The sequence below is a fragment of the Sphaerodactylus townsendi genome, linkage group LG06 (genome assembly GCF_021028975.2).
Source record: "Sphaerodactylus townsendi isolate TG3544 linkage group LG06, MPM_Stown_v2.3, whole genome shotgun sequence".
In the NCBI taxonomy this organism is placed as follows: Eukaryota; Metazoa; Chordata; class Lepidosauria; order Squamata; family Sphaerodactylidae; genus Sphaerodactylus; species Sphaerodactylus townsendi.
This window is the reverse complement of record NC_059430.1, coordinates 5,849,385-5,873,770: the sequence shown is the minus strand read 5'-3', so window position 1 is coordinate 5,873,770 and position 24,386 is coordinate 5,849,385. Positions and strand designations below refer to the sequence as shown.

The 24,386-nt window shown below is 49.2% G+C and overlaps 1 protein-coding gene across 3 annotated transcripts; it reads left to right on the top strand.

Moving 5' to 3' along the window:
• The first annotated feature begins 4,612 nt into the window (after window positions 1-4,612).
• On the top strand, window positions 4,613-21,190 carry CALU (calumenin). 3 transcript variants are annotated; one of them, XR_007244862.1, is made up of 7 exons: window positions 4,613-4,882; window positions 10,003-10,196; window positions 13,063-13,229; window positions 14,931-14,991; window positions 16,707-16,906; window positions 18,275-19,944; window positions 20,053-21,190. XR_007244862.1 is itself a non-coding variant. In XM_048501282.1 (6 exons), the coding sequence occupies exons 1-6, from the start codon at window positions 4,656-4,658 to the stop codon at window positions 18,377-18,379; spliced, it is 954 nt and encodes a 317-aa protein (XP_048357239.1). In that variant the 5' UTR covers window positions 4,613-4,655; the 3' UTR covers window positions 18,380-21,190. The 3 variants fall into 3 exon arrangements, 2 of the variants coding, with proteins under 2 accessions (XP_048357239.1, XP_048357238.1); XM_048501282.1 differs by lacking the exon at window positions 10,003-10,196 and adding an exon at window positions 10,254-10,447 and having other exon boundaries at window positions 18,275-21,190; XM_048501281.1 differs by having other exon boundaries at window positions 18,275-21,190.
• Window positions 21,191-24,386: the final 3,196 nt, after the last annotated feature.

Below are 24,386 nucleotides of genomic sequence, written 5' to 3'. Positions count from 1 at the left end.
GCAGTAGCGCGCAGAACTTGAAGCAGTCTAGCAGGAGGTGCCCCGGCGTGCGTGGCAGACTGCGCCTGCGTGCATTTGTTTCCCGCCCAAGGACCGGCGCAGCGGCTGTGTCCTTGCCACAGCCCCGCCCAGGAATGCCCTGCCCCCGAAATGCCTGCCCACGCCCCCGTCGTGCCCCGCCCAGCCCCATTGGCGCTACGCCACAGTTTGAATCCCACCACCATGGGAACCTGTTACTAAAATTTTTGGATCCTATCACTGTTCCCAGGGGTACCGCAACAACGCTATCGCCCCCTCCCTTTGCAGTGCCCCTTTTGCTGGTTGCCAGGGCAGCTCGCTTTACAGCTTGGTGGCGATGGCGGAGGGAGCGCACTATTGTCTTAATGTAATTAGTTTAAATTACATTAATTTTCACATCATTAACGAATGAACAAACAAACGTTTAACAGCAGTAAACTATTATGTCTCTCGGGTAACCAATCATTGAAGTAAATCAATTTTTTAAAATGGGTGTTTTCCTCAAGGGTACCGTGAGATATGAAGAGTCAGGTCAAGGGTACCGCGACGTCAAAAAAGTTGGGAAACACTATGCTAAGGGAACTGAAACAAGGACAGCAGGTGTGGGCCGGTGTGCTTGCTTGCTTGCTTGCTTGCTTGCTTGCTTGCTTGCTTGCTTGCTTGCTTGCTTGCTTGCTTAATTAATTAATTAATTAATTAATTAATTAATTAATTAATTAATTAATTAATTAATTAATTAATTAATTATACCGCCCCATCCCCGAAGGGCTCTGGGCGGTGTACAACATAAAATCATATATAAAACCATCAAAATACAAAATAAGATAAAAGCAGCAGTTATTTCCCAAGATCGGCATCTCACTTAAACTCAGTCCTCCTAAAAGGAAGGGGTCTTGATGATATTAAAGACCCATGGATCCCAAGGATAAACCCCGATGGTATTGGGGACCCATGGAATGGGGGGGGGCACACCTCAGCGGCTGGTCTCTCCAAAGGCCCGGTGGAACAGCTCCATCTTACAGGCCCTGCGGAAATCACCAAGGTCCCGCAGGGCCTGGACAGCTGGAGGGAGAGTGTTCCACCAGGCAGGGGCCAGAGCCGTAAAGGCCCTGGCCCGAGTGGAGGACAGCCGCATCATTGAGGGGCCAGGGATCTCCAGTAAGTTGGCCTCTGCCGAACGCAGCGTTTCTCTGCAGCCCAGCCTCAGCCGAGGGTCCTGAAGCGGAAGAGGCATAGGAGTGCACTCTGCTTCATTCTCAGTTAGTGCTTACGGCTTGTCGATTTTCACCATTACAGAGGTTTTGGTAACGCTGTTCTCCTTCCCCACCGTTGGCATGCTGACCCCTCTCGAATCCCTTCTCAGAATCCGTCTTTGCCTCTTGGCGGCGCAACTTCCGATTTCCGTCTCGCGTGCCCAGCTCTTGCCAGGTGGTAGAAAAATAATCTGTTTGCGGGTAGTCATTCCAACTCTTTGTAAACTGGCCAGCACGTTCGCTTTGGATCCTTAATGGGAAGAGCAGTGCCATCTGGAAGGCACATAGCTAATTTAAGAGCAAGCTATGTCAGGAGAAGCAATGCTGGCAACATAGGGCGGCAAGGACAGTTTAACAAGGGCCTTTGTTGCTGGCAAAATATCACTGACATTGGGCACTCTGGTATCTGTTGGAGGAGTGTATGCTATCAGTTGAAAAAGTGGAGTGGAACTACAAGGAACAAAGGAGAATCTACTACACCAGTGGTGGCGAACCTGTGGCACGGGTGCCAGAGGTGGCACTCGGAGCCCTCTCTGTGGGCACACACAGAGTTCATCATTGGGGGGGTGGAAAATCACCCCCCCACACACACACACACATCTAGGCTGACCTGGGCCACTGGGCATGATGTGTAGGTAACCCTGTTAAGTACTGTTAAGCCCCACTGATTTTCATGGGAAGAACGAAAGCGCGATCTTTTACCTGGGACTAAGTTCGGTTGCTGGCAATGTGGCTTGATTCTGAGTAAACCCTCCTAAGGTCGTGATTCACCTGTTCAAAGCGTTGCACGGTTGCTTCCAAGCAAAGCCACTGACTACCACCAAGCTTACTCCCGAGTAACGCTGCCTCGGAGCCAACCGTTTTCCCTAAACCAAAACCTCAGTATTCTAGTTAAATTGCTGCGTTGGCACTTTGCGATAAATAAGTGGGTTTTGGGTTGCAGTTTGGGCACTTGGTCTCGAAAAGGTTCACAAGACAAAACAGCAGGTTTCAAGTACTACACCAAGGCATAAGAGGATCCTGTTCTATGGGACTCCACTTCAGAATCTTTTGGACTTAAGACCTGTTGAATTACCAATGAGTCTGTTACAGAATTATGGCATGTTCGACTGAAGCACCTGTTTTTGGGGATGCACGTGGTACACACATTTTTTGCTTTGTTTTTCACTTTGAATGTAAAATAATTTGCATTCTTGTAGTTTTGCTTTTGCCTTGGTATAGGACAGTGGTGGTGAACCTTTGGCACTCCAGATGCTATGGACTACAATTCCCATCAGCCCCTGCCAGCATGGCCAATTGGAGGTTCTCCCGTCTGTGGGAGGAGGGCGGCTTTTTTGTCAGCGGAAGTCCTTGTATGGTTTTGTCAGGACAACACCAGTGTCTTGGACAAAAAGGACATGGGCAAATGAGGAAAGATCGGGATGGAAGAAGGCACTGCCTTATTTAATTAAAATGCTTATTAACTGCCTTTTCTACCTTGTAATACTCAAGGTAGCCTACAGTGTAAATAGAGCAAAGGCTACTAAAAACACACACCGGAAAAACCCGCAAAAGTCCAAAACATAATTATTGATTTGCAGTTTTCCTCACCCGGGTGTGTGTGTGTGTGTGTCAGTTCTAACCTTCACTGTAATTTGCCTCCTTCAAAGCCTGTTTTCGCTTTCTTAAAAGTGTGGTGCTTGCTTCTTAGACTGCAAACTGGAGGCCGGGAATTGTGTTTAGTCCCTTGTTTAATAGACAGCTCCTGGCTGCTGTGGGTGCTTTATAAACATTATATGGATGAAACAAGACAGCTTAAGCCTTTAAAAGAGAGAGCGCAGCACAAGAACTAAATTCCAGAGGGGCTTACTCCTGTACACTGAACTCATTTTTTTAGGTTTACCTGTAAACCAGTGTAATATTGGCTGTGCCTTGGCCTTTATAAACCCCATTGGTTGAACGTTTCTGACATTGTGTCATGTTCAAGAAATTTCAGCTTCAGGGTGAAGGTGTTGACATAGAACAGAGGTTGACATAGAACTTGGGCACTTCAGATTTCCATGGACTACAGTTCCCATCAGCCTGATTGGAATTGTCGTCCATGGCCATGCCAGCAGGGGTTGATGGGAATTTTAGTCCATGAACGTCTGAAGCGCCAGAGTTGGACACCCCTGGCATAGAACATGGGGAAAGGAACGGGCAGTCTAGGCTTACGATAGCTGGAGGAAGAAGGCTGGATTAGCAGCTGAGTGAAGAAAAGGTGGATGATGGAGGCCGAAATCTGGGTGACGGGTCAAATTGAGCCAAGCGGCAGCCCTCTTTGCTCGGTGGGAGAGGAATCCACACAGGCCTTGGGGGTCAGAGAGATTGTGGGCTCTGAGCAGGGAAGAAGAAGAAGAAGAGTTTGGATTTATATCCCCCCTTTCTCTCCTGTAGGAGACTCAAAGAGGCTTACAATCTCCTTGCCCTTCCCCCCTCACAACAAACACCCCTGTGAGGTGGGTGGGGCTGAGAGAGCTCCGAGAAGCTGTGACTAGCCCAGGGGTAGGGAACCTGCGGCTCTCCAGATGTTCAGGAACTACAATTCCCATCAGCCTCTGTCAGCATGGCTGGTAGGGGCTGATGGGAATTGTAGTTCCTGAACATCTGGAGAGCCGCAGGTTCCCTACCCCTGGGCTAGCCCAAGGTCACCCAGCTGGCATGTGTGGGAGTGCACAAGCTAATCTGAATTCCCCAGAGAAGTCTCCACAGCTCAGGCGGCAGAGCGGGGAATCAAACCCGGTTCCTCCAGATTAGATACACGAGCTCTTAACCTCCTACGCCACTGCTGATCCTTTCTGCAATATGGAGCTATTCCACCAGGCTTTTACCTCTGGCCAGCCAGGTTGGAAGAAAATAAAGCTGCTTTTTGAGCCAGAGGACGATGCCAGTCGGGGCTCAGAGGTAGGTGGGAGAAGCCTGGAGAAAGAGGCTGGAATGAATTCGTTCTCTCGTTTTCAGTACGCGTGACTATCTTTTTTAAAGAGCGCAGGTATGTTTTTTCGGCAGCTGAGTGACAGCTGGTTTGCAGGGTGATCTATTGCCTTCTAACTCGATTCTGGCTAGTTAATTTTGGAGCGTGTGTAAATAATAGCTCCCGAGAACCTCTGGAAATGATCCTCACCGGAATCATTCCGCTCTTTTCAATCTCGATCGCTTCTCGTTAATTAACACTGCTTTGTGTCGCACGAAGCCAGATCGTGATGGTGCTAATAGCCTCTGTTTCCACTTGAAAGGGTCTCGAGGAAAGTGCTGGCAGCTAACCGGCGCTTACGGTCGCCTCAGGGGGCTCAAATGTTCCTCTGCGTTTGCACTGCATGTTGAACAGGCTGTTTCCTCTCCCTTGTATTTCCGAAGGGAGTCACCATGGCTGCGGCGATTCGGCAGGCAGTGGTATTGCTCTCCCTGGGGGCTCTTTGTGTCCTGAGCAAGCCCACCGAGAAGAAGGACCGCGTCCACCACGACCCTCAGCTGAGCGACAAGGTGCACGACGACGCGCAGAGCTTCGATTATGACCATGACGCTTTTCTGGGCACGGATGAGGCCAAGACCTTCGACCAGCTGACTCCAGAGGAAAGCAAGGAGAGGCTGGGGTAAGGAAGCCTGGAGGGGGCAACATAGCTGCCAGGGGAGGGGAAGCGGGAGGCCTCTGGCCAGAAACTAGCCGTGCAGGCTTCTCATTGGCAGGTTCAACTCTGGAGATGGGGTTGGTTGGCGTTTCCTTGCAAGGTCCCGATTGGGGTAGTGAGCAGAGCCCATAGTAGACCACAAAGGAATGTCCCTTATGGCCTGTAGAGCGCACTAGAAGAAGAGAGTTTGGAGGAGGAGGACCTACTCGTGATCCCTGGCCCAAAAATGATCAGGCTGACCTCGACGAGGGGCAGGGCCTTCTCAGCCCTGGCCCCTACCTGGTGGAACAGGCTCCCTAGGGAGATCAGGGCCCTGCGGGACTTACAGAGTTTCCGCAGGGCCTGCAAGATGGACCTGTTCCACCAGGCGTTTGGCCAGCCTGGTTAAAAACATCTACTGTGTCATCTGGCCTCCCGTGGGCACAAGGGGGGGAGGGGCGTAGTCAGACGCCATCCACATTTTAAATGGGTTCTGTTTTTTATGTAATTAATATTTAAATTATGTTTTACTGTATGTTTTAATCTTGTTGTAAACTTCCCTGAGCCCTCAGGGGGAGGGCGGTATATAAAACTAATAATAAATAAATAAATGAAAAATAAAATAGAGTTTGGATTTATACCCCACCTTTCTCTCCTGTAAGGAGATTCAAGGTGGCTTACAAGCTCCTTTCCCTTCCTCTCCCCACAACAGACACCTGGTGAGGTAGGTGGGGCTGAGAGAGTTCTAAGAGAACTGTGACTGGCCCAAGGTCACCCAGCAGGAATGCAGGAGCGTGGAAACATGTCTGGTTCACCGGAGAAGCTTCTGCCACTCCAGTGGAGGAGTGGGGAATCAAACCCGGTTCTCCAGATTAGAATCCACCTGCTCTTAACCACTATACCACCCTGGCTCTCAACCCTGCTGGCACTGCCCACCATCCCAAATTCCAGAGGGCTCTCGTGAACACGTGCTGCGCTGGGAGACCAGGATCAGTCAAGTTCCTCAGCATTAGAAAATGCTCTGCACGCGGCCCTTGGGATTGTGCGTGGGGATTTTCCAGGCAACAAAGAGCAGAAGGACAGCTCGCAGGAGTCCCAAAGGGTACGCATGCATTGCCCTCTAACTCTAACTGACTTGCTGTCCAGAATTTAGCCATTTTTCTCAGCAGTAGCCCCCCCCCCCCCCGAATTCCGGTGAGCTTGGAGCAATAGCCTTGGTCTCACTGAAATTAGCACATTATGAAGCGTCAGTTACCCTGTTTCCCTGAATATAAGACATCCCCTGAAAATAAGACGTAGTAGAGGTTTTGCTGAAGTGCGAAATATAAGGCATCCCTCAAAAGTAAGACGTAGCAAAGTTTTTGTTTGGAAGCATGGCCGACGAACAGAACACAGAAGAATAAGACATCCCCTGAAACTAAGACATAGCGCATCTTTGGGAGCAAAAATTAATATACCCTGTTTCCCCGAATATAAGACATCCCCTGAAAATAAGACGTAGTAGAGGTTTTGCTGAAGTGCGAAATATAAGGCATCCCCCAAAAGTAAGACGTACCAAAGTTTTTGTTTGGAAGCATGCCTGACGAACAGAACACAGTAAAATAAGACATCTCCTGAAAATAAGACATAGCGCATCTTTGGGAGCAAAAATTAATATACCCTGTTTCCCCGAATATAAGACATCCCCTGAAAATAAGACGTAGTAGAGGTTTTGCTGAAGTGCGAAATATAAGGCATCCCCCAAAAGTAAGACGTAGCAAAGTTTTTGTTTGGAAGCATGCCCGACGAACAGAACACAGTAAAATAAGACATCCCCTGAAAATAAGACATAGCGCATCTTTGGGAGCAAAAATTAATATACCGTTTCCCCGAATATAAGACATCCCCTGAAAATAAGACTTAGTAGAGGTTTTGCTGAAGTGCGAAATATAAGGCATCCCCCGAAAGTAAGACGTAGCAAAGTTTTTGTTTGAAGCATGCCCGACTAACAGAACACAGTAAAATAAGACATCCCCTGAAAATAAGACATAGCGCATCTTTGGGAGCAAAAATTAATATACCCCGTTTCCCCGAATATAAGACATCCCCTGAAAATAAGACGTAGTAGAGGTTTTGCTGAAGTGCGAAATATAAGGCATCCCCCAAAAGTAAGACGTAGCAAAGTTTTTGTTTGAAGCATGCCCGACGAACAGAACACAGTAAAATAAGACATCCCCTGAAAATAAGACATAGCGCATCTTTGGGAGCAAAAATTAATATACCCCATTTCCCCGAATATAAGACATCCCCTGAAAATAAGACGTAGTAGAGGTTTTGCTGAAGTGCGAAATATAAGGCACCCCCCAAAAGTAAGACGTAGCAAAGTTTTTGTTTGGAAGCATGTCTGACGAACAGAACACAGAAAAATAAGACGTCCCCTGAAAATAAGACATAGCACATCTTGGGGAGCAAAAATTAATATAGGACACTGTCTTATTTTCGGGGAAACATGGTAGGTTGTAACGGAGTTCATGTGCCTGCAGGGTTCCGGGCCATTTGCAAACGTTTCCTGAAATTTGAGCAGGCTTCAGCGGACCTCTGGCATTTAGGAACGGTGGCACTAATACGCTCACCTATTTAGCCCATTTGTCGAAAAGAGCTCCACAACATGGCAGTGACCTTGACAGACTGGAAGTGAGCCGGGCCCAACCTCCCCCCTCCCTCCCTCCCGCTGTCATGCCCTGGGGAATGCCCTTTTCCCCAGTGTCAGGTATCAGTGATGGTCGCTGTGGTTATATTTGGATTTGCATTCTTGGGCTTCTGCTGTCATGGACTTGGAAACTTTTCTTGGAAAACACATCTTGCAAGTTCAGCCGTGGAGCGTTTCCGCATTCCAAGGCCTTTCTTGAACTGGTCCGTTGGGCTCTTGGCCATTAAAGACGCAAAGAGCCCGGCGATCTGCTCCTTGCATTGTGTCCAAGAAGTCAGTTTTACAGTTTGCCGGGCGATGTAATATGTCCGACCTCTTAATTGGCATCCTGATATTCGTCCCCTGGGTCAGGTGACTGCTCGTAAGCACCTTCTTGGCTTGGGCAAGGAAGAAGAAAAAGAAGAGTTTGGATTTATATCCCCCCTTTCTCTCCTGCAGGAGACTCAAAGGGGCTTACAATCTCCTTGCCCTTCCCCGCTCACAACAAACACGCTGTGAGGTGGGTGGGGCTGAGAGAGCTCCGAGAAGCTGTGACTAGCCCAAGGTCACCCAGCTGGCGTGAGTGGGAGTGCCCAGGCTAATCTGAATTCCCCAGATAAGCCTCCACAGCTCAGGCGGCAGAGCTGGGAATCAAACCCGGTTCCTCCAGATTAGATACACGAGCTCTTAACCTCCTACGCCACTGCTGGGCGTGCTGAGAAGGGACTGCAGCGGAGATTTCCAAACTGCCGCTCTGACCCATTCTTCAGAGGGCCATCCTGTCACCCTTCCTAATCAGGGTTTCTGCAGAAAGGTGACAGGGTGTTGCCAGCACCCGCACCCTTGGGAGAGAAACAGGACACCACGTTTGCCGCTTCTGCACCGCTCAGTGGCTGTGCAATCTGCAAGCTCAGCTGCGTCTCCCCCTATCGCCCCTCAAGGTCCCTCTGTTCGTCAGAGGAAAACCTGCTGGTGGTCCCTGGCCCAAAAGATATCCGGCTGGCCCCCACAAGGGCCGGGGCCTTTACGGGCCTGGCCCCCGCCTGCTGGAATAGGTTCTCCAGTGAGATCAGGGCCCTGAGGGACTTTCGGCAAGATGGAGCTATTCCGCCAGGCTTTTACCTCTGGCCAGCCAGGTTGGAATTGAATGGATTTCCTAGTTAGTGGCCTCCCAGGGACGCAGAAAGGGGTGGGTTGTCACCATCTGTTATTACTGATTTTATGCTGATTATGTTTTTATGATTGCTGTTTTGTTTGTGTTGTTTTATATTGTTGTTGTTCACCTCCCCGAGCCCTGCGGGGGAGGACGGGCTATAAATTAAACATTAAGAAAATGAAATAGGCTGTGCCCAAAGGACCCCTGGTAGACTAGTGCAGGGTGCGTTCCTTTCTTGGAACAGTGGGGCTCAGCGGTCATTGTCGACCGGAGCAGGTGGGCTGAGGGGCACCCCCAAGCCCTGAGTCTCACTGGCAAGATGCCATGTTCTTGCTCTCTGCCACCTTCAGCTGCCCTCTTTTGTGCCCGGGGCTGCCAGGCATTCCTTCATCTCCTTTTCGGTAAAAAAGGGTGACGGAACGCCTCCTCCTCCTCGGGTGGGCTGCTGCAGAACATGCTTCAGTTCATAAGAACATAAGAACAAGCCAGCTGGATCAGACCAGAGTCCATCTAGTCCAGCTCTCTGCTACTCGCAGTGGCCCACCAGGTGCCTTTGGGAGCTCACATGCAGGATGTGAAAGCAAGGGCCTTCTGCTGCTGCTGTTCCTGAGCACCTGGACTGTTAAAGCATTTGCAATCTCAGATCAAAGAGGATCAAGACTGGTAGCCATAATTCGTCTTCTCCTCCATAAATCTGTCCAAGCCCCTTTTAAAGCTCTCCAGGTGAGTGGCCATCACCACCTCCTGTGGCAGCATATTCCAAACACCAATCACACGTTGTGTGAAGAAGTGTTTCCTTTTATTGGTCCTAATTCTTCCCCCCAGCATTTTCAATGAATGCCCCCTGGTTCTAGTATTGTGAGAAAGAGAGAAAAATTTCTCTCTGTCAACATTTTCTACCCCATGCATCATTTTATAGACTTCAATCATATCCCCCCTCAGACGTCTCCTCTCCAAACTAAAGAGTCCCAAACGCTGCAGCCTCTCCTCATAAGGAAGGTGCTCCAGTCCCTCAATCATCCTTGTTGCCCTTCTCTTCACTTTTTCTGCCTCTTCGATATCCTTTTTGAGATGTGGCGACCAGAACGGAACAGAGTACTCCAAGTGCGGTCGCACCACGGCTTTATATCAGGGCATGACAATCTTTGCAGTTTTATTCTCAATTCCTTTCCTAATTATCCCCATCAGCTGTGAAGAGTCCACCTGGCCCCGCTGGGAAGCCCCCCTCCCCAGCCTACCTCTCCCTCTTACTGTCGCTGACTTTTTCTGCATTCCCTACAGAAAGATTGTAAGTAAAATAGATGAAGACAAGGACGGGTTTGTTACGGCCGACGAGCTAAAAGCCTGGATTAAGTTTGCCCAAAAGCGCTGGATATACGAGGATGTCGAGCGCCAGTGGAAGGGTCACGACCTCAATGAGGACGGGCTCATTTCCTGGGAGGAGTATAAAAATGCCACCTACGGCTACATCCTAGGTAGGTCTGTGTGCGGGCGGAGGCGGCCCCTTGAAACCCTGCTGTTTTGTCTTGTAGAATGATTGTAGCTAAGATAGACACGGATAAGGATGGGTTGGTGACCGAGGGGGAGCTGAAGGCCTGGATTAAGAAGGCGCAGAAGAAGTACGTGTATGACAATGTCGCGCGCCAGTGGCAGGAGTTTGACTTGAACCAAGATGGCCTCATCTCCTGGGATGAGTACAGGAACGTGACCTATGGCACTTATCTGGGTAAGGGGCAAGGGGGCAAACGATGGCAGATCTCCCGTCAATAAAGCAGCTCAAAATGGTTGGGGGGGGGGGGGGCTTGCTGTGCTGCCCGTGACGCTGTCCCCTGCTATTTCAGTCACATACCAGATTTGTCGAAGGCTTTCATGGCCGGAATCTCTGGGGTGCTGTGTGGTTTCCGGGCTGTATGGCCGTGTTCTAGCAGCATTCTCTCCTGACGTTTCGCCTGCATCTGTGGCTGGCATCTTCAGAGGCATCTGGTATCTGTGGCTGGCATCTTCATTCTCCCCATCAGATCCTCTGAAGATGCCAGCCACAGATGCAGGCGAAACGTCAGGAGAGAATGCTGCTAGAACACGGCCACACAGCCCGGAAACCACACAGCACCCCACTTGCCAGATGGTTGGAGATATTGTAGTTCAGGGGTGTCCAACTCTGGCGCCCCAGATGGTCATAGACTACAATTCCCATCAGACTGATGGAAGTCGTAGTCCACGAACATCTGGGGGGCCAGGCTCAATTTTGAACGGAGAGGCACATTCACCCCTTTGCTTTGTTGAGTCCCAAATTGGACTAAACTATGATTTGGTGGAATGCGGCTGTGAGCAGTTTATCAGCTGTGGACTTCACGTTGTTTGCTGAACTTTTCGGAGCTCAGACCGCTTCCCTGGGACCCCACCTTCCCTGACTCCACTTCCCCAGATCTGCTTTGCAGCGGATGCTTTGGGAACCATCCCAGCAAAAACGGTTTGCCACCCACGAGGATAAGAAAGCCCCTGTCTTCCCAATCTGGTCCCACAGTCGCTATTCCGTCACATTGACTCAAAACTGCATAAGAACATAAGAACGAGCCAGCTGGATCAGACCAGAGTCCATCTAGTCCAGCTCTCTGCTACTTGCAGTGGCCCACCAGGTGCCTTTGGGAGCTCACATGCAAGATGCGAAAGCAATGGCCTTCTGCTGCTGCTCCCGAACACCTGGTCTGCTCAGGCATTTGCAATCTCAGATCAAGGAGGATCAAGATTCGTAGCCATAAATCGACTTCTCCTCCATAAATCTGTCCAAGCCCCTTTTAAAGCTCTCCAGGTGAGTGGCCATCACCACCTCCTGTGGCAGCATATTCCAAACACCAATGACACGTTGCGTGAAAAAGTGTTTCCTTTTGTTAGTCCTAATTCTTCCCCCCAGCATTTTCAATGAATGCCCCCTGGTTCTAGTATTGTGAGAAAGAGAGAAAAATTTCTCTCTGTCAACATTTTCTACCCCATGCATCATTTTATAGACTTCAATCCTATCCCCCCTCAGACGTCTCCTCTCCAAACTAAAGAGTCCCAAACGCTGCAGCCTCGCCTCATAAGGAAGGTGCTCCAGCCCCTCAATCATCCTCGTTGCCCTTCTCTGCACTCTTTCTATCTCTTCAACATCCTTTTTGAGATGTGGCGACCAGAACTGAACACAGGACTCCAAGTGCGGTCGCACCACTGCTTTATATAAGGGCATGACAATCCTTGCAGTTTTATTATCAACTCCTTTCCTAATTATTCCCAGCATAGAGTTTGCCTTTTTCACAGCTGCCATGCATTGAGTTGACATTCCCATGGAACTATGCAAAGCGGCTTCCATCTTGATCTGTGGGCCCACCCTGTTAAGGGGAACTAATGGGCAGCAATTGGCTTCCCCTGACCTCATGACTGTAATTTGGGCATTCTTCCCCGGGGATCCTGTTTGGGTGGAAAGGCTTTAGTAGCTCAGGTGTGTTACTCATATAAATGCTTTAGTAACTCAGACATAGTTTGCCAGCACTGGGCTGCGCAAACCTCGGGTTCTCTAATCTGAGCACTGGGCCCTGCCTCTCCTCCCTTCTCCTTTGGCCTTTAGACCGGGCGCCTGTGTGTGTGTTTTTACACAACCTTGGTTGTTTAATTTGTATTTATTGTTTTAATTGCTGCTGAATTTTAATGAGTTAGATTTTATGTTATATTGATTTAATGTTCTGGAAACAGTCATGTTGTGAGCCGCCTCGAGCCCTTTGGGGATGAGGCGGCCTATAAATTTTATTATTATTATTATTATTATTATTATAAAACAGTTATACACAGCAAACAAGATCAATATGCTGGATTTTGTATTACATCACACGTCGGACACTTCCCAAGCATCTAGGACTGTGTGATGTATCGACGAATAATGCGTGCAGAGCCGAGTAGGGTGGCCTTTTGCAGCTGACATATGGTGATTTTGTCAGCGCCAATTGTTTTTAAGTGCCGTTCAAGATCTTTAGGCACTGCACCCAGTGTGCCGATCACCACTGGGACCACCTGTACTGGTTTGTGCCAGAGTCTTTGTAGTTCAATCCTTAAATCCTCGTATTGTGTAAGTTTTTCCAGTTGCTTCTCATCAATCCTGCTGTCACCAGGAATTGCAACATCAACTATTATTATTATTATTATTATTATTATTATTATTATTATTATTATTATTATTATTATTATTATTATTATTATTATTATTATTATTATTATTATTAATAATAATAATAATAATAATAATAATAATAATAATAATAATAATAATAATAATAATAATAATAATGGCTGCCGCCTTCTCTTGCCGTCCAGATGACCCTGACCCAGATGATGGTTTCAACTACAAGCAGATGATGACGAGAGATGAGCGGAGGTTCAAGATGGCCGACAAGGACGGTGACCTGATTGCTTCCAAGGAGGAGTTCACTGCCTTCCTGCATCCCGAAGAATACGATTATATGAAAGATATTGTTGTGCAGGTGGGTGCTGGGGCTCACGTCGCGACGGAACACTGGCGGCAAATAAAGAGCAGGTCGCAATTGTATCTTAAATCAATCAATCAATATTGCTATATTTTCATTTATGCTCCGTTTTTTTCTCACTGGAACCTAGGGCAGATGGGTAGTGGGGAGTGCTGTCAAGTTGCATTCCGCAGGGCCTGTAAGACTGAGTTGTTCCCCCGGGCCTTTGGAGTGTCCAGTCGCTGATTGAAGTGCCCCTTTTATTCCTCCGGTTCAGCGTTCCCATTGTCATCTACGGGACCCACTTTTCTGTTTTGCTTCCCCCCTCTCTGGGAGGGTTTTAATTGGGGTTATTGCATGACATCATCTTTGTTAATCTTATCGCTGTGTTTTAATTTCATCTTAATGGGGTTTTGTTTGTATGGGTTGTAAGAGGAAATTATGTTGTACACCACTCAGAGCCCTCCGGGGGTAGGGCAGCATATAAAACCCATAAGTAAGTGAGTAAGTAAAAGTAAGTAAGTGAGTGAGTGTAAGTAAAAGTAAGTAAAAGTAAGTAAGTGAGTGTAAGTAAAAGTAAGTAAGTAAAAGTAAGTAAGTGAGTGTAAGTAAAAGTAAGTAAAAGTAAGTAAGTAATTGAGTGTAAGTAAAAGTAAGTGAGTGAGTGTAAGTAAAAGTAAGTAAAAGTAAGTAAGTGAGTGTAAGTAAAAGTAAGTAAGTAAAGAGAATAGAGAGTAAGTGAGTGGTATGGTAGTAAAAAGTAGAAGTAAAGTAAGTAAGTAGTGGTGAGTGTAAGAGTAAAAAATTAAGTGAGTGTAAGGTATAAATGTAGAGTAAATTGTAGGTGTAAGTATAGAGTAAAATTGGTGTAAGATTGATAAGAGTAGAGTAAGGGTGAGGTGTAAATATAAGTAAGTAAGTGAGTAGGAGGTATAGGTGAGGTGAGAGGTGTAGAGGTAAAGAGTAAGTGAGGTAGAGTTGGTGTAAGTAAAGAAGTAGAGTGAGTGTGAAGTAAAGTGAAGTAGGGAGTGAGGTAAGTGAGTGTAAGAGTAAAAGGTAGAGTAAGTAAAGTAAGTGAGAGTAAAGAGTAAGTAGAGAGTAAAAGTAAGTAAGGTGAGGTGAGTGTAAAGTGAAATTGAAGTAAGTAAAAAGTAAGTAGAGTAAAGTGATAGAGTAGTAAAGTGAGTTGCATGCTGGAACTGCAGTGGAGGCCACTACAGGGTTTCCAAGGCATGAGGATGAATATTCAGGAGATGGTTTGCCCATAACAAGCTGTAGCAACCCTGGACTTCTTTGATGGTCTCCCATCCCAATACTAACTGGGGCTGACCCTCCTTAGCTTCTGAGATCCAACAGCAGCCTGCTATCCTGGGCGACCAGTCAGGGCAAGAGATGAATCGAGGTGGTTTGCCGTTGCCTGTCTTTGTGTAACGACCTGGACTTCCTCAGAGGTCTCCCATTCAAATAGTAACCAGGCCTGACCCTGCTCAGCTGATGTGATCTGACTAGTCCAGGGGTCTGCAATCTGTGGCGCTCCAGATGTTCACGAACTACAATTCCCATCAGCCCCTGCCAGCATGGCCATCTGGTGAGCCGCAGATTGCAGACCCCTGGACTAGTCCCTATCATCTGGCTGTGGCCCCCCTCCTCCTGCCTCTTATCACTCTGTAGCAAAGCAGGTGCTCAGAGCCAGATAATTATGTGCATCTTTCTTCCTAGGAAACGATGGAAGACATTGATAAGAATGGAGACGGCTTGATTGACTTGGAAGAGTACATAGGTGAGCCAAGGGCTGGAGTTGTTCTTCTCCAGATTCTTTTCTTGTAAACTGGCAGAGCCATCTTTTTTTCCAAATCTTCTCCCTTTGGTCGGAGGGAACTCTAGCAGGGTGGCGCTTTTGCCAGATTTGGCCGGGACAGCAAAGCAGGGATGAAACGTATGCGTGTCCAGCTTGTGTGTTCGTGGTTGCTGCATCCGTGTTCTGGTGAATGCATGTTGGAGGCGGCAGGGCCAGACCACAGCTGCACATGCAGGCTGGCCTGGACCTACGGCTGTGTGCCTGTGAATGGCACTTTGTGGAGTGGGGTGGTTCTTCTCCCGGGTCCTGAGTGAAACAATCTTTCTCACAATACTAGAACCAGGGGGCATCCATTGAAGATGCTGGGGGGAAGAATTAGGACTAATCAAAGGAAACACTTCTTCACACAACGTGTGATTGGTGTTTGGAATATGCTGCCACAGGAGGTGGTGATGGCCACTCACCTGGATAGCTTTAAAAGGGGCTTGGACAGATTGATGGAGAAATCGATTTATGGCTACCAATCTTGATCCTCTTTGAGCTGAGATTGCAAATGCCTTAACAGACCAGGTGCTCGGGAGCAACAGCCGCAGAAGGCCATTGCTTTCACCTCCTGCACGTGAGCTCCAAAGGCACCTGGTGGGCCACTGCGAGTAGCAGAGAGCTGGACTAGATGGACTCTGGTCTGATCCAGCTGGCTTGTTCTTATGTTCTTAAACGGAGCCTCTGCCTCAGTCCTGCCTTAATCCTGGCTTCCCTGAATGCTAAATAATGAACTGCGGGAAGATCTTGCCCTGCCTCCCAGAATATGTCAGCCCCTCACAATCCCTGCTTGGCGTGCTTAGCTCAGTGGCGGCTTGTTGAGGCTGCTGCACCTGTAGATACCTCATCCCCTGACCTTGGACATCGCTGCATCTAGAAACTGGTTTGCTTCTGGGAGGCGAGGAGCGGGGAGGGGACCCCCCCAGGCAGATATCCTTTGCTATACTGATTGAATACCGGTTCCGGCAACATCCGGTTGCAAGATCCTTCGCAATTTCTCCGTCTATAAATTCAGATTTTGTTAACCCTCGAGTCTGTTCCTCTGGGGCCCTGCCTCAGATCTGCCCTTTGGCCATGTGACCTTTGGGGAAACTGCAGAGCGGCCGACAGCAGCCAGAGGACTTCCTCACCTGCCTGTCCACTCAGCAAGAGGCAAGCCGGGCGCTTCTTTGCATCTGCCGCTGCAGCCAGTTCATTGCCCCTCTTTTGTTGCCCGCGCACTGGCCAGATATCTGACCATCTGCCTACCCCCTCCCGCCCAGAGTTTGTCCACTGGGGTTTGATCCCAGACGCCTTTTATTATCATTCATTTTTTGTAGTTACTTCTGCTATAGTTTTAATAGTTTTAAGGTTTTGTATTGTTTTAATTGGGGCTATTTAATTTGTTTTATTGTCTTGTTATTTGCTGTTGTACACCGCCCTGAGCCCTTCGGGGGGTAGGGCGGCTTATCAAATCGAATGAATGAATGAATGAATGAATGAATGAATGAATGAATGAATGAATAAAATTGTGACACAGGCTTTGCCTGCAGAGAGTGCTTCCCCTGGCTGCTTTCCCCGATCCCTGAGTTTGGGTGGCTTGAAAACCCAACTCAATAGCTGTGTTGTGGGGAGAGCTCTCTCCCCTAACTGTACTGTTGGTGCCTCCCTGCTAGGTGATATGTACAGCCACGATGGAGACGCCGAAGAGCCTGAGTGGGTGAAGACGGAGCGGGAGCAATTTGTCGAGTTCCGGGACAAGAACCGCGATGGGAAAATGGACAAGGAGGAGACCAAGGATTGGATCCTGCCCTCGGACTACGATCACGCTGAGGCGGAAGCGCGGCATCTTGTTTACGAGTCGGATCAGAACAAGGTGAGTCGGTTGGGCTGACAGGGTTCAGCTCTTGGTGGTTCTATAAGACTGGTGGCAGTTCTGGTGCTCTTTGTAACTGGAAGGTCCACATAAGAGATGCTGAAACTTGGTCATGCCCAGTTTGGAGTCCTCCCCCCACCCCCAAAGGCCTGCAATTCACCCCAGCCGAAAATTGCCTGCCTCATTTTCTGCCTTCACTGCTCCTGTGCCCATTTTTAAATTGAGTTTGTTCTGTAAATCACAGGTGTCAAACTCACGGCCCTCCAGATGTTATGGACTACAGTTCCCATCATCCCCTGCCAGCATGATGGGAACTGTAGTCCATAACATCTGGAGGGCTGTGAGTTTGACACCTATGCTGTAGAAATATCTATGGGAAATCCCCTGGCAAAGTAAATTGCAGATTGTATAGGGATCTGGAAATGCTCAATAAACTGCCAACCTCCCACCTGGCTCTCGCTTCTACTGTCCCACCTGAATACCACGGCCCACATTTCTAGACCTATTTAATCACTACTGTTTTAACCGCCTCATCTTTTGAATCCCATTTGAGTAACATATTTTACATTTTGGTAATCAGTTAGTCATCGTTTGTACCTAGATTACACTCAAGGTCTGTCATTTGTGGGCCGAAGCCAGCTTTAAATGTGTCTAAAAGTTGATCATAACAACAATAATATATACAACTGAAAATGATGAGAAATTTGACTGCCCTTGAATTGGGACGGTATTTATAAGTAATTCAAGCCACCAATCCAGGATTTTCATTAATTGTTACGAACTTGTATTACAGTCACAACGGGTGACGTTGACGCAATGATATTTACAAGATGATGGACGTTGTTGGTTTAACAAATATATGATTATGGACTTGAGAGAAGGTTGTCTTGTAATAAATTGCTGCATGAATTGGATTTAAAGTGGAGATATATATGTGTTATGGAGATATAATAATTTGATAAGTCTAATAGCCAACAATTTGGCATACTTTACAAGTAACTAACAGGTAATATAAATTGCTTGAGCCAGCGCCTATGTGCCACGCGAGTTTGTGAATCTTATATTGTTTTGGACGTAGCACATTAATTTCATAGATTGTCCATTATAAAATTAAGTTAGTCAGATGCAGATGAAACCATCCTCAGTTGTCTCCTGAAGATTACCTGCGAGGGGGCCAGATACGCCTCCTTGGAGGGGGGTTGCTGCATAACTGTGGGGCCGCTACCAAGAAGGTCTTGTGTGACCACCAGATGAGGTGGTTTGATTGGTGGGAAACCTTGGTGACTCACATGTGTGCCTGTGGCTACCAATCGCTCGGACCTCAGGAGAGCGGGGCCCTCACCTCCTGTCTGTCTTCTGCCCTTCCAGGACGGCAAACTCACAAAAGAAGAAATCGTGGACAAGTACGACTTGTTTGTGGGCAGCCAGGCCACGGACTTTGGCGAGGCCTTAGTACGACACGACGAGTTCTGAGCCCGGGGAACCTTCTTCCGTGACAAAAGAAGGGGTGGGTGGGGAAAGTAATTTATTTTTGACAGTTTCCGAAGCAACGTGAAAAGCTTTCACTACTGAGACCGGCAGTTTCAGGCGACGACACACACAACAACAACAACAACAAAGACATCCATCCTGTCGGCCCTTTACCTTCCCGTGGGGCCGAGTATCCAAAGGAGTCCTAAAAAGTGCTTCACTTGCGATGCTTGGAGGTTTCACTTGTTTTTATAGGTTTGCGTTTTGTTTTTACATCTAACAAGTTGTGTTTATTTTTGTATTAATTTTTTTTGGGGGTCCCGCGTGAGATGAAGAATCTGCCTCTCCCGAATCCCACTAGCTCCCCCCATCCGACCCCTCCCCTCTTTTAAGTGTTGTGTATTTAGTGGTATCCTACGGTAGTAAAATGCCAGAGAACAAATGGGCTGAGGGAAACAAAACACAAAATTAGCCTCTGTATGATAGTTTCTTTTTGAGGGACGGGAGGTTTGAGGGTGGGCGAGTTCTGGCTAACAGGAAACGTCGTTGGAGCCTTCCTGTACAGCCATGGTGGCGAACCTTTGGCACTCCAGATGTTATGGACTACAATTGGCCATGCTGGAAGGGGCTGATGGGAATTGTAGTCCATAACATCTGGAGTGCCAAAGGTTTGCCACCACTGCTGTATAGCCTGCGCTACTAATGTTCTCTCCAGTGTCGAGGATTTTTCCCCTCGATGAGCCTTCCGCAGCCGGGAGCCAATGGCCTAGGGCTTTGTATGTGATTAGCAGTCGGCCAAAGCAGGTTGTATAGCAGTTGCTGCTCCCTGGGTGTCCATCACAGTAAGGTCTGTTACCATGGTGATAGCATAGTCCCCCTCCCCCAAAGCCGGCATCCTTTGCAGAAGGGGGTCTTGCGCTGCAAAACACCCAGGAAATGGGCGTGGCTTAGCCAGCATTGGTCCGGCCCAGAAAGCTGCAAGGATTCAACTTGCTGCTCCTGAAATGTAGCTTGAAATCAGGAGTGCTGGGCTGGAGCCTGAGAACGCCTCTGCTCGGGCTAGCCAATGCCCAGCTCCTTCCGAAGGAGGGAGCAGGCGGGCGGGCGGGTGGGTGAACGCAGCATTGGTGCCGGGAAGGCTGGGCTGACAGCAGAACGCTAAGCACACCTGGCGGCCCCGCATCCTTTCAAGTGCCTTTCTGTTACGAGCAAAGACCAGGTTTCCCAGCCACGGGGGGAATCGCGGGGCAAAACGTGGCCTCGGGCGACGGGGGACGCCTTTGTGCGCATCCCGGCCCGCAAGCGGCAGTTCAGTGTTAAAACCTGTCCCCGGCAGGGTTCTGGTCTCTCTGTGGGCTTCCGGGCCTAGTTGCCCAGCCTGTTGAGGTGGGCCTCGGCCTTACCTTGAAAGGCAAACCACTCCCTCTTGCGGCGGGCTCTGTCTTTTAACTGGGGGGGGGGGGCAGCTTTTGTTACAAGGCCAAATCGCAGCTTCGCTTGCCTTCCCCCCCTCTTTCGAGAGCACTTGGCGGGCTGGTTTGCTTAGACCAGAATTGTCTAGAGCACAGGTGTCAAATTCGCGGCCCTCCAGATGTTATGGACTACAGTTCCCATCATCCCCTGCCAGCATGGTGCTGGCAGGGGATGGTGGGAACTGTAGTCCATAACACCTGGAGGGCCGCGAGTTTGACACCTAAGGTCTAGAGCTGAACCCACGTTCGGAGGGTCTGGCCCGGGGAGGCGTTGGCTCCTTGCACTGCTTCTTCACGAACAGCTTTTGCCTGACCCTCCTCGTTGGCCCTTTGGGCGCCCACCGCTGGTCAGCTACTTCCTCTCCACCAGCCCTCCGCTTGGTAATAGTCACGAACGTGGGTGTTCATTATTTCCTTTGACTCACGAGGACTCGCAGGGATCGAAGGCTTTCAAAACACCACTTTGCTCCTGTCCGTTTCGTAGCCCTTTTTTTCTTGGAAAAGTTGAGACAGCGAAGAGGAAACGCGTTTGTGGGTGTCTGTGTGTACATCTAGCACGCGGGCCAGGATGTCGTAAAGTCTGTGGGCGGAGGTTCTGCTTCTAGATACGCATTCGATGCAAAGCTCTTGAAAGTAACTTTTTTAAAAAGGCAGGGAAGGAAAGTGGTACAGGGAACCGTGGGCGATCAGTCCAGTGGCCAGACAGACGCCTTTGGCTCACAGTGAAGTTGAGGGCGGGGCGGGAATGCCTTAAAACTGGGTTCTGCTTTTTCGGAGCCGAGTGGGGGAAGGAAGGTTTAGAGCAGTGCCGCCACAGTATGAACACTAAAGGCCGTCGGCTGTGTGATCACGCTTTGGGCTCAAGTTGTACCCAGTTGCACCCTGCTTCCTTTCAGGAGAGCGTATGTCCGTGTGTGTGTGTGTGCGCGTGCGCGTGCGCGTGCGCGTGTGTGTGTGTGCGCGCGTGTCCAGCACCCCCCACCTGGCCAAGAACCAAAATCGCCGCCAGGACTTCCTGGGCATTTTGTCCCTTGATGCGTCTCAGAATGCAGAAGCGGCAGAGTCCAGACATGCGCCTGAGCCGATACCTTTGCGTCGAACGACACCTGGAGAGCTCCGTCTCAGTTAGTCACTTTCGCAGCGCAGGTCTGACCTTCGCACTCCTGAATCGGGCCCTCGCCGCGCAACCCATTTGTCTTTTGAACGAATCTGCGCGTCTCGCCCCCAAGTTCTCTTTGTTGCCCGCCTTTATAGGAGGTTTTATCTTGTAGAGTGTAAATGGAGTTTTATATAACGTACAACATACAGACAAAACCGTGTCTTAATAAAAATGTTTACATCCCTCCGGGCTCCGCCTGTGTGATGTTTGCAGGGTCGAAAAACGTCGGGGGGCTTTGCGTCAGGAACGGAAGAGCCCCACCGGATTAGGCTAGAGCAGGGGTCAGCAACCTTTAACACCCAAAGAGCCATTTGGACCCATTTTCCATGGAAAAGAAAACACTTGGAGCCGCAAATACTTTTTGACATCTAAAATGAAGATAACACTGTACAAATTCTCATGCAGGGAGAAGTTCCCTTCTTTGGGGCCCATTTTTACCCATCAAAGCAAAAAAAAAAGTGGGGGGGGGGGAAAGCCTGTTGTTTTGTACATGATCCAAATGACCAGCAATAGAACCCCCATTTCACACATTTCTCTTTTCTTGTGTTGAAAGACGCGGATTATGCCCCCCCCCCAAAAAAGAACCCCCTCAAATTCCACTTGGGTGGTGGATCAAAATTGGTGCCTTTAATGGGGTTGTCAACTTCCAGGGGGGGCTGAACTCCCCCCCCCCCCCAGAAAATGTCTGCCATGGAGGGTGGACTCCACAGCCATATTCCTCTCTAGGAACGGGGACTCTTTCCCATTAACCCTTAGGGCAACTCTCCGAAAGAGGCTGAGAGGAGCCAAGCCACGTGGAGCCGCAGTGCAAGGACGAAAGAGCTGCATGCGGCTCTGGAGCCACAGGTTGCAGACCCTTGGGCTAGAGTCACACAAGCGCATGAAGCTGCCTTCTGCTGAATAGATCCTTGGCTCGTCTAGGTCCACATTGCCTGCTCTGACTGGCAGCTGCTCCCCGGGTCTCAAGCAGAGATCTTTCCCATCACCTCATGCCTGTTTTTTTGAACTGGAGCAGGGGTCTGCAACCTGCGGCTTTCCAGAGGTTCATGGACTACAGTTCCCATCAGCCCCTGCCAGCATGGCCAATGCTGGCAGGGGCTGATGGGAATTGTAGTCCATGAACCTCTGGAGAGCCGCAGGTTGCAGACCCCTGAACTGGAGAAATGGGGGATTGAACGTGTGGCCCCAGGCTTGTCCTTCTGGTTTGGTACCTTCCAACTTAACGCCCCATTGTGAGGCACACAGCAGGATGTACGAGCTGCTGTCTGTCATCAGCTATCCTGCCTCTGCCAATGTAGGTTCCACTGAGGCATTGCTAATGGGTGTTTTAAGGTCTATCCCAGGGGCGTAATGCCCATTGGGCAAGGTGGGCAGCTGCCCAGGGCACCACCTTGTAGGGGGCATCAAAATGCAGGGTTCGTTTTTGGGTATTTTTAGTAAGTTTCCATTTTTGGCCTGCAGGGGGCGCAGTTTTTAGGCGAGCGACACCAAAATTTCAACGTATCATCAGGGGACTGTCCTTATGCTACCACCCATGTTTGATGAGGTTTGGTTCAGGGAGTCCAAAGTTATGGACTCCCAAAGGGGGTGCTGCCACTCCCCATTGTTTCCAATGGGAGCTAATAGGAGATGGGGGCTACAGTTTTGAGGGTCCATAACTTTGCACCCCCTGAACCAAACTGCACCAAACCTGGGGGGTATCATTAGGGAAGTCTCCTGATGAGACCCTGAAAGTTTTAAGAGTGTGCCTTCAGAAATGTACCCCCCCACACAGCCTGCAACCCCCATTGACAGCAATGCAGAACAATGAACTCAATGCAGAACAAAGATTCTTGGGCAAATTTCTGGGATGTTCCTGCAGGGGGTGAATTTTTGGACATATAAGCACCAAAATTTCAGAGTATCATCTGGAGACTGTCCTGATGGCACCCCCCAAGTTTGGTTCAGTTTGGTTCAGGGGGGGTCCAAAGTTATGGATCCTCAAAAGGGTAGCCCCATCTCCCTGCAGGCACCAATGTCCTGGTGCAAAAAATTTTTTTGGCCGTGGTGGGGCGGCTGCCCATGGGGGGGGGCATCCAACTCAGGTTTTGCTCAGGGCTCCAGTTTGCCTCATTACGCTCCTGGTCTATCCTCTATACCCGTGGTGGCGAACCTTTGGCACTCCAGATGTTATGGACTACAATTACCATCAGCCCCTGCCAGCATGGCCAATTGTCCATGCTGGCAGGGGTTGATGGGTATTGTAGTCCATAACATCTGGAGTGCCAAAGGTTCGCCACCACTGCTCTATACCTTTTGTCTAGTTGTCTTACAGTTATGGCCCTCAGCGATACAGCCTCTTGCCGCAGGAATTTGTGCGAGGCTGAGGGACACTTGTGTTAAGACGGGCCTGCCTTTGTTTCTTCTGCCCCGTTGTCTGTTCTCCATCTGCGCTGACCTTTTGTTCTAGCATTGTGGAAGAGGAAGGAAAAATAGCCCTGCCCCTCTCCCTTTGGCTTGGCAAAGTTCCTCTGTCTTGAGTGGTTGTTTTGCTGGAAGTGGCGGCTACAACGGAGGAACTCTTTGAATGCACAAAGCAACCTCGTTCTGTGTATTGTCGAAGGCTTTCACGGCCAGGATCACTAGGACGTTGTGGGTTTTCCAGGTTGTGTGGCCGAGTTCCAGTAGCATTTTGACATTCTGCCTGCATCTGGGGCTGGTATGTCACAACAGCCCAAGCATCTTTATTGTGTGACTGAAGATAAGGTGCAGCAGCCATTTTGGGCTGGCTGTGCCTCCTGCGGCAGACATTTTCGGGCTGTCAGAATCCCAAAGGTGCCCACAGGCTAAAAAAGTTGGGGACCCCTGTACTAGGTTCTAGACAACAACAAGAAGAGGACAGTTTGGATTTATATCCCCCCTTTCTCTCCTACAAGGAGACTCAAAGGGCCTTACAATCCCCTTTCCCTCCCCCCCTCCCACAAACACCCTGTGAGGTGGGTGGGGCTGAGAGAGCTCCGAAGAACTGTGACTAGCCCAAGGTCATCCAGCTGGCGTGTGTTGGGAGTGCGCAAGCTAATCTGGTTCCCCAGATAAGCCTCCACAGCTCAAGTGGCAGAGCGGGGAATCAAACCCAGTTCTCCAGCTTAGGCTCATTCCGCACATGCAGAATAATGCACTTTCAAACTGCCTTCAGTGCTCTTTGAAGCTGTGCGGAATGGCAAAATCCACTTGCAAACAGTTGTGAAAGTGGTTTGAAAACGCATTATTTTGCGTGTGCGGAAGGGGCCTTAGAGTGCACCTGCTCTAAACCACTACACCACTCTGTGAGTGGGTGTTCCTGGGATATTTTTGCTGGCGCTAGCAGGTATCCAAACGCCTGTCCCCAAACTGCCGTTTT

What these genes read in the sequence shown, in the direction of transcription:
- CALU (XM_048501282.1), top strand. Translation starts at nt 4,656, where the DNA reads ATGGCTGCGGCGATTCGGCAGGCAGTGGTATTGCTCTCCCTGGGGGCT. An exon ending in GAAAGCAAGGAGAGGCTGGG is followed by an intron (nt 4,883 to 10,253) that starts GTAAGGAAGCCT and finishes TTTGTCTTGTAG; the next exon opens with AATGATTGTAGCTAAGATAG. An exon ending in GACCTATGGCACTTATCTGG is followed by an intron (nt 10,448 to 13,062) that starts GTAAGGGGCAAG and finishes CTTGCCGTCCAG; the next exon opens with ATGACCCTGACCCAGATGAT.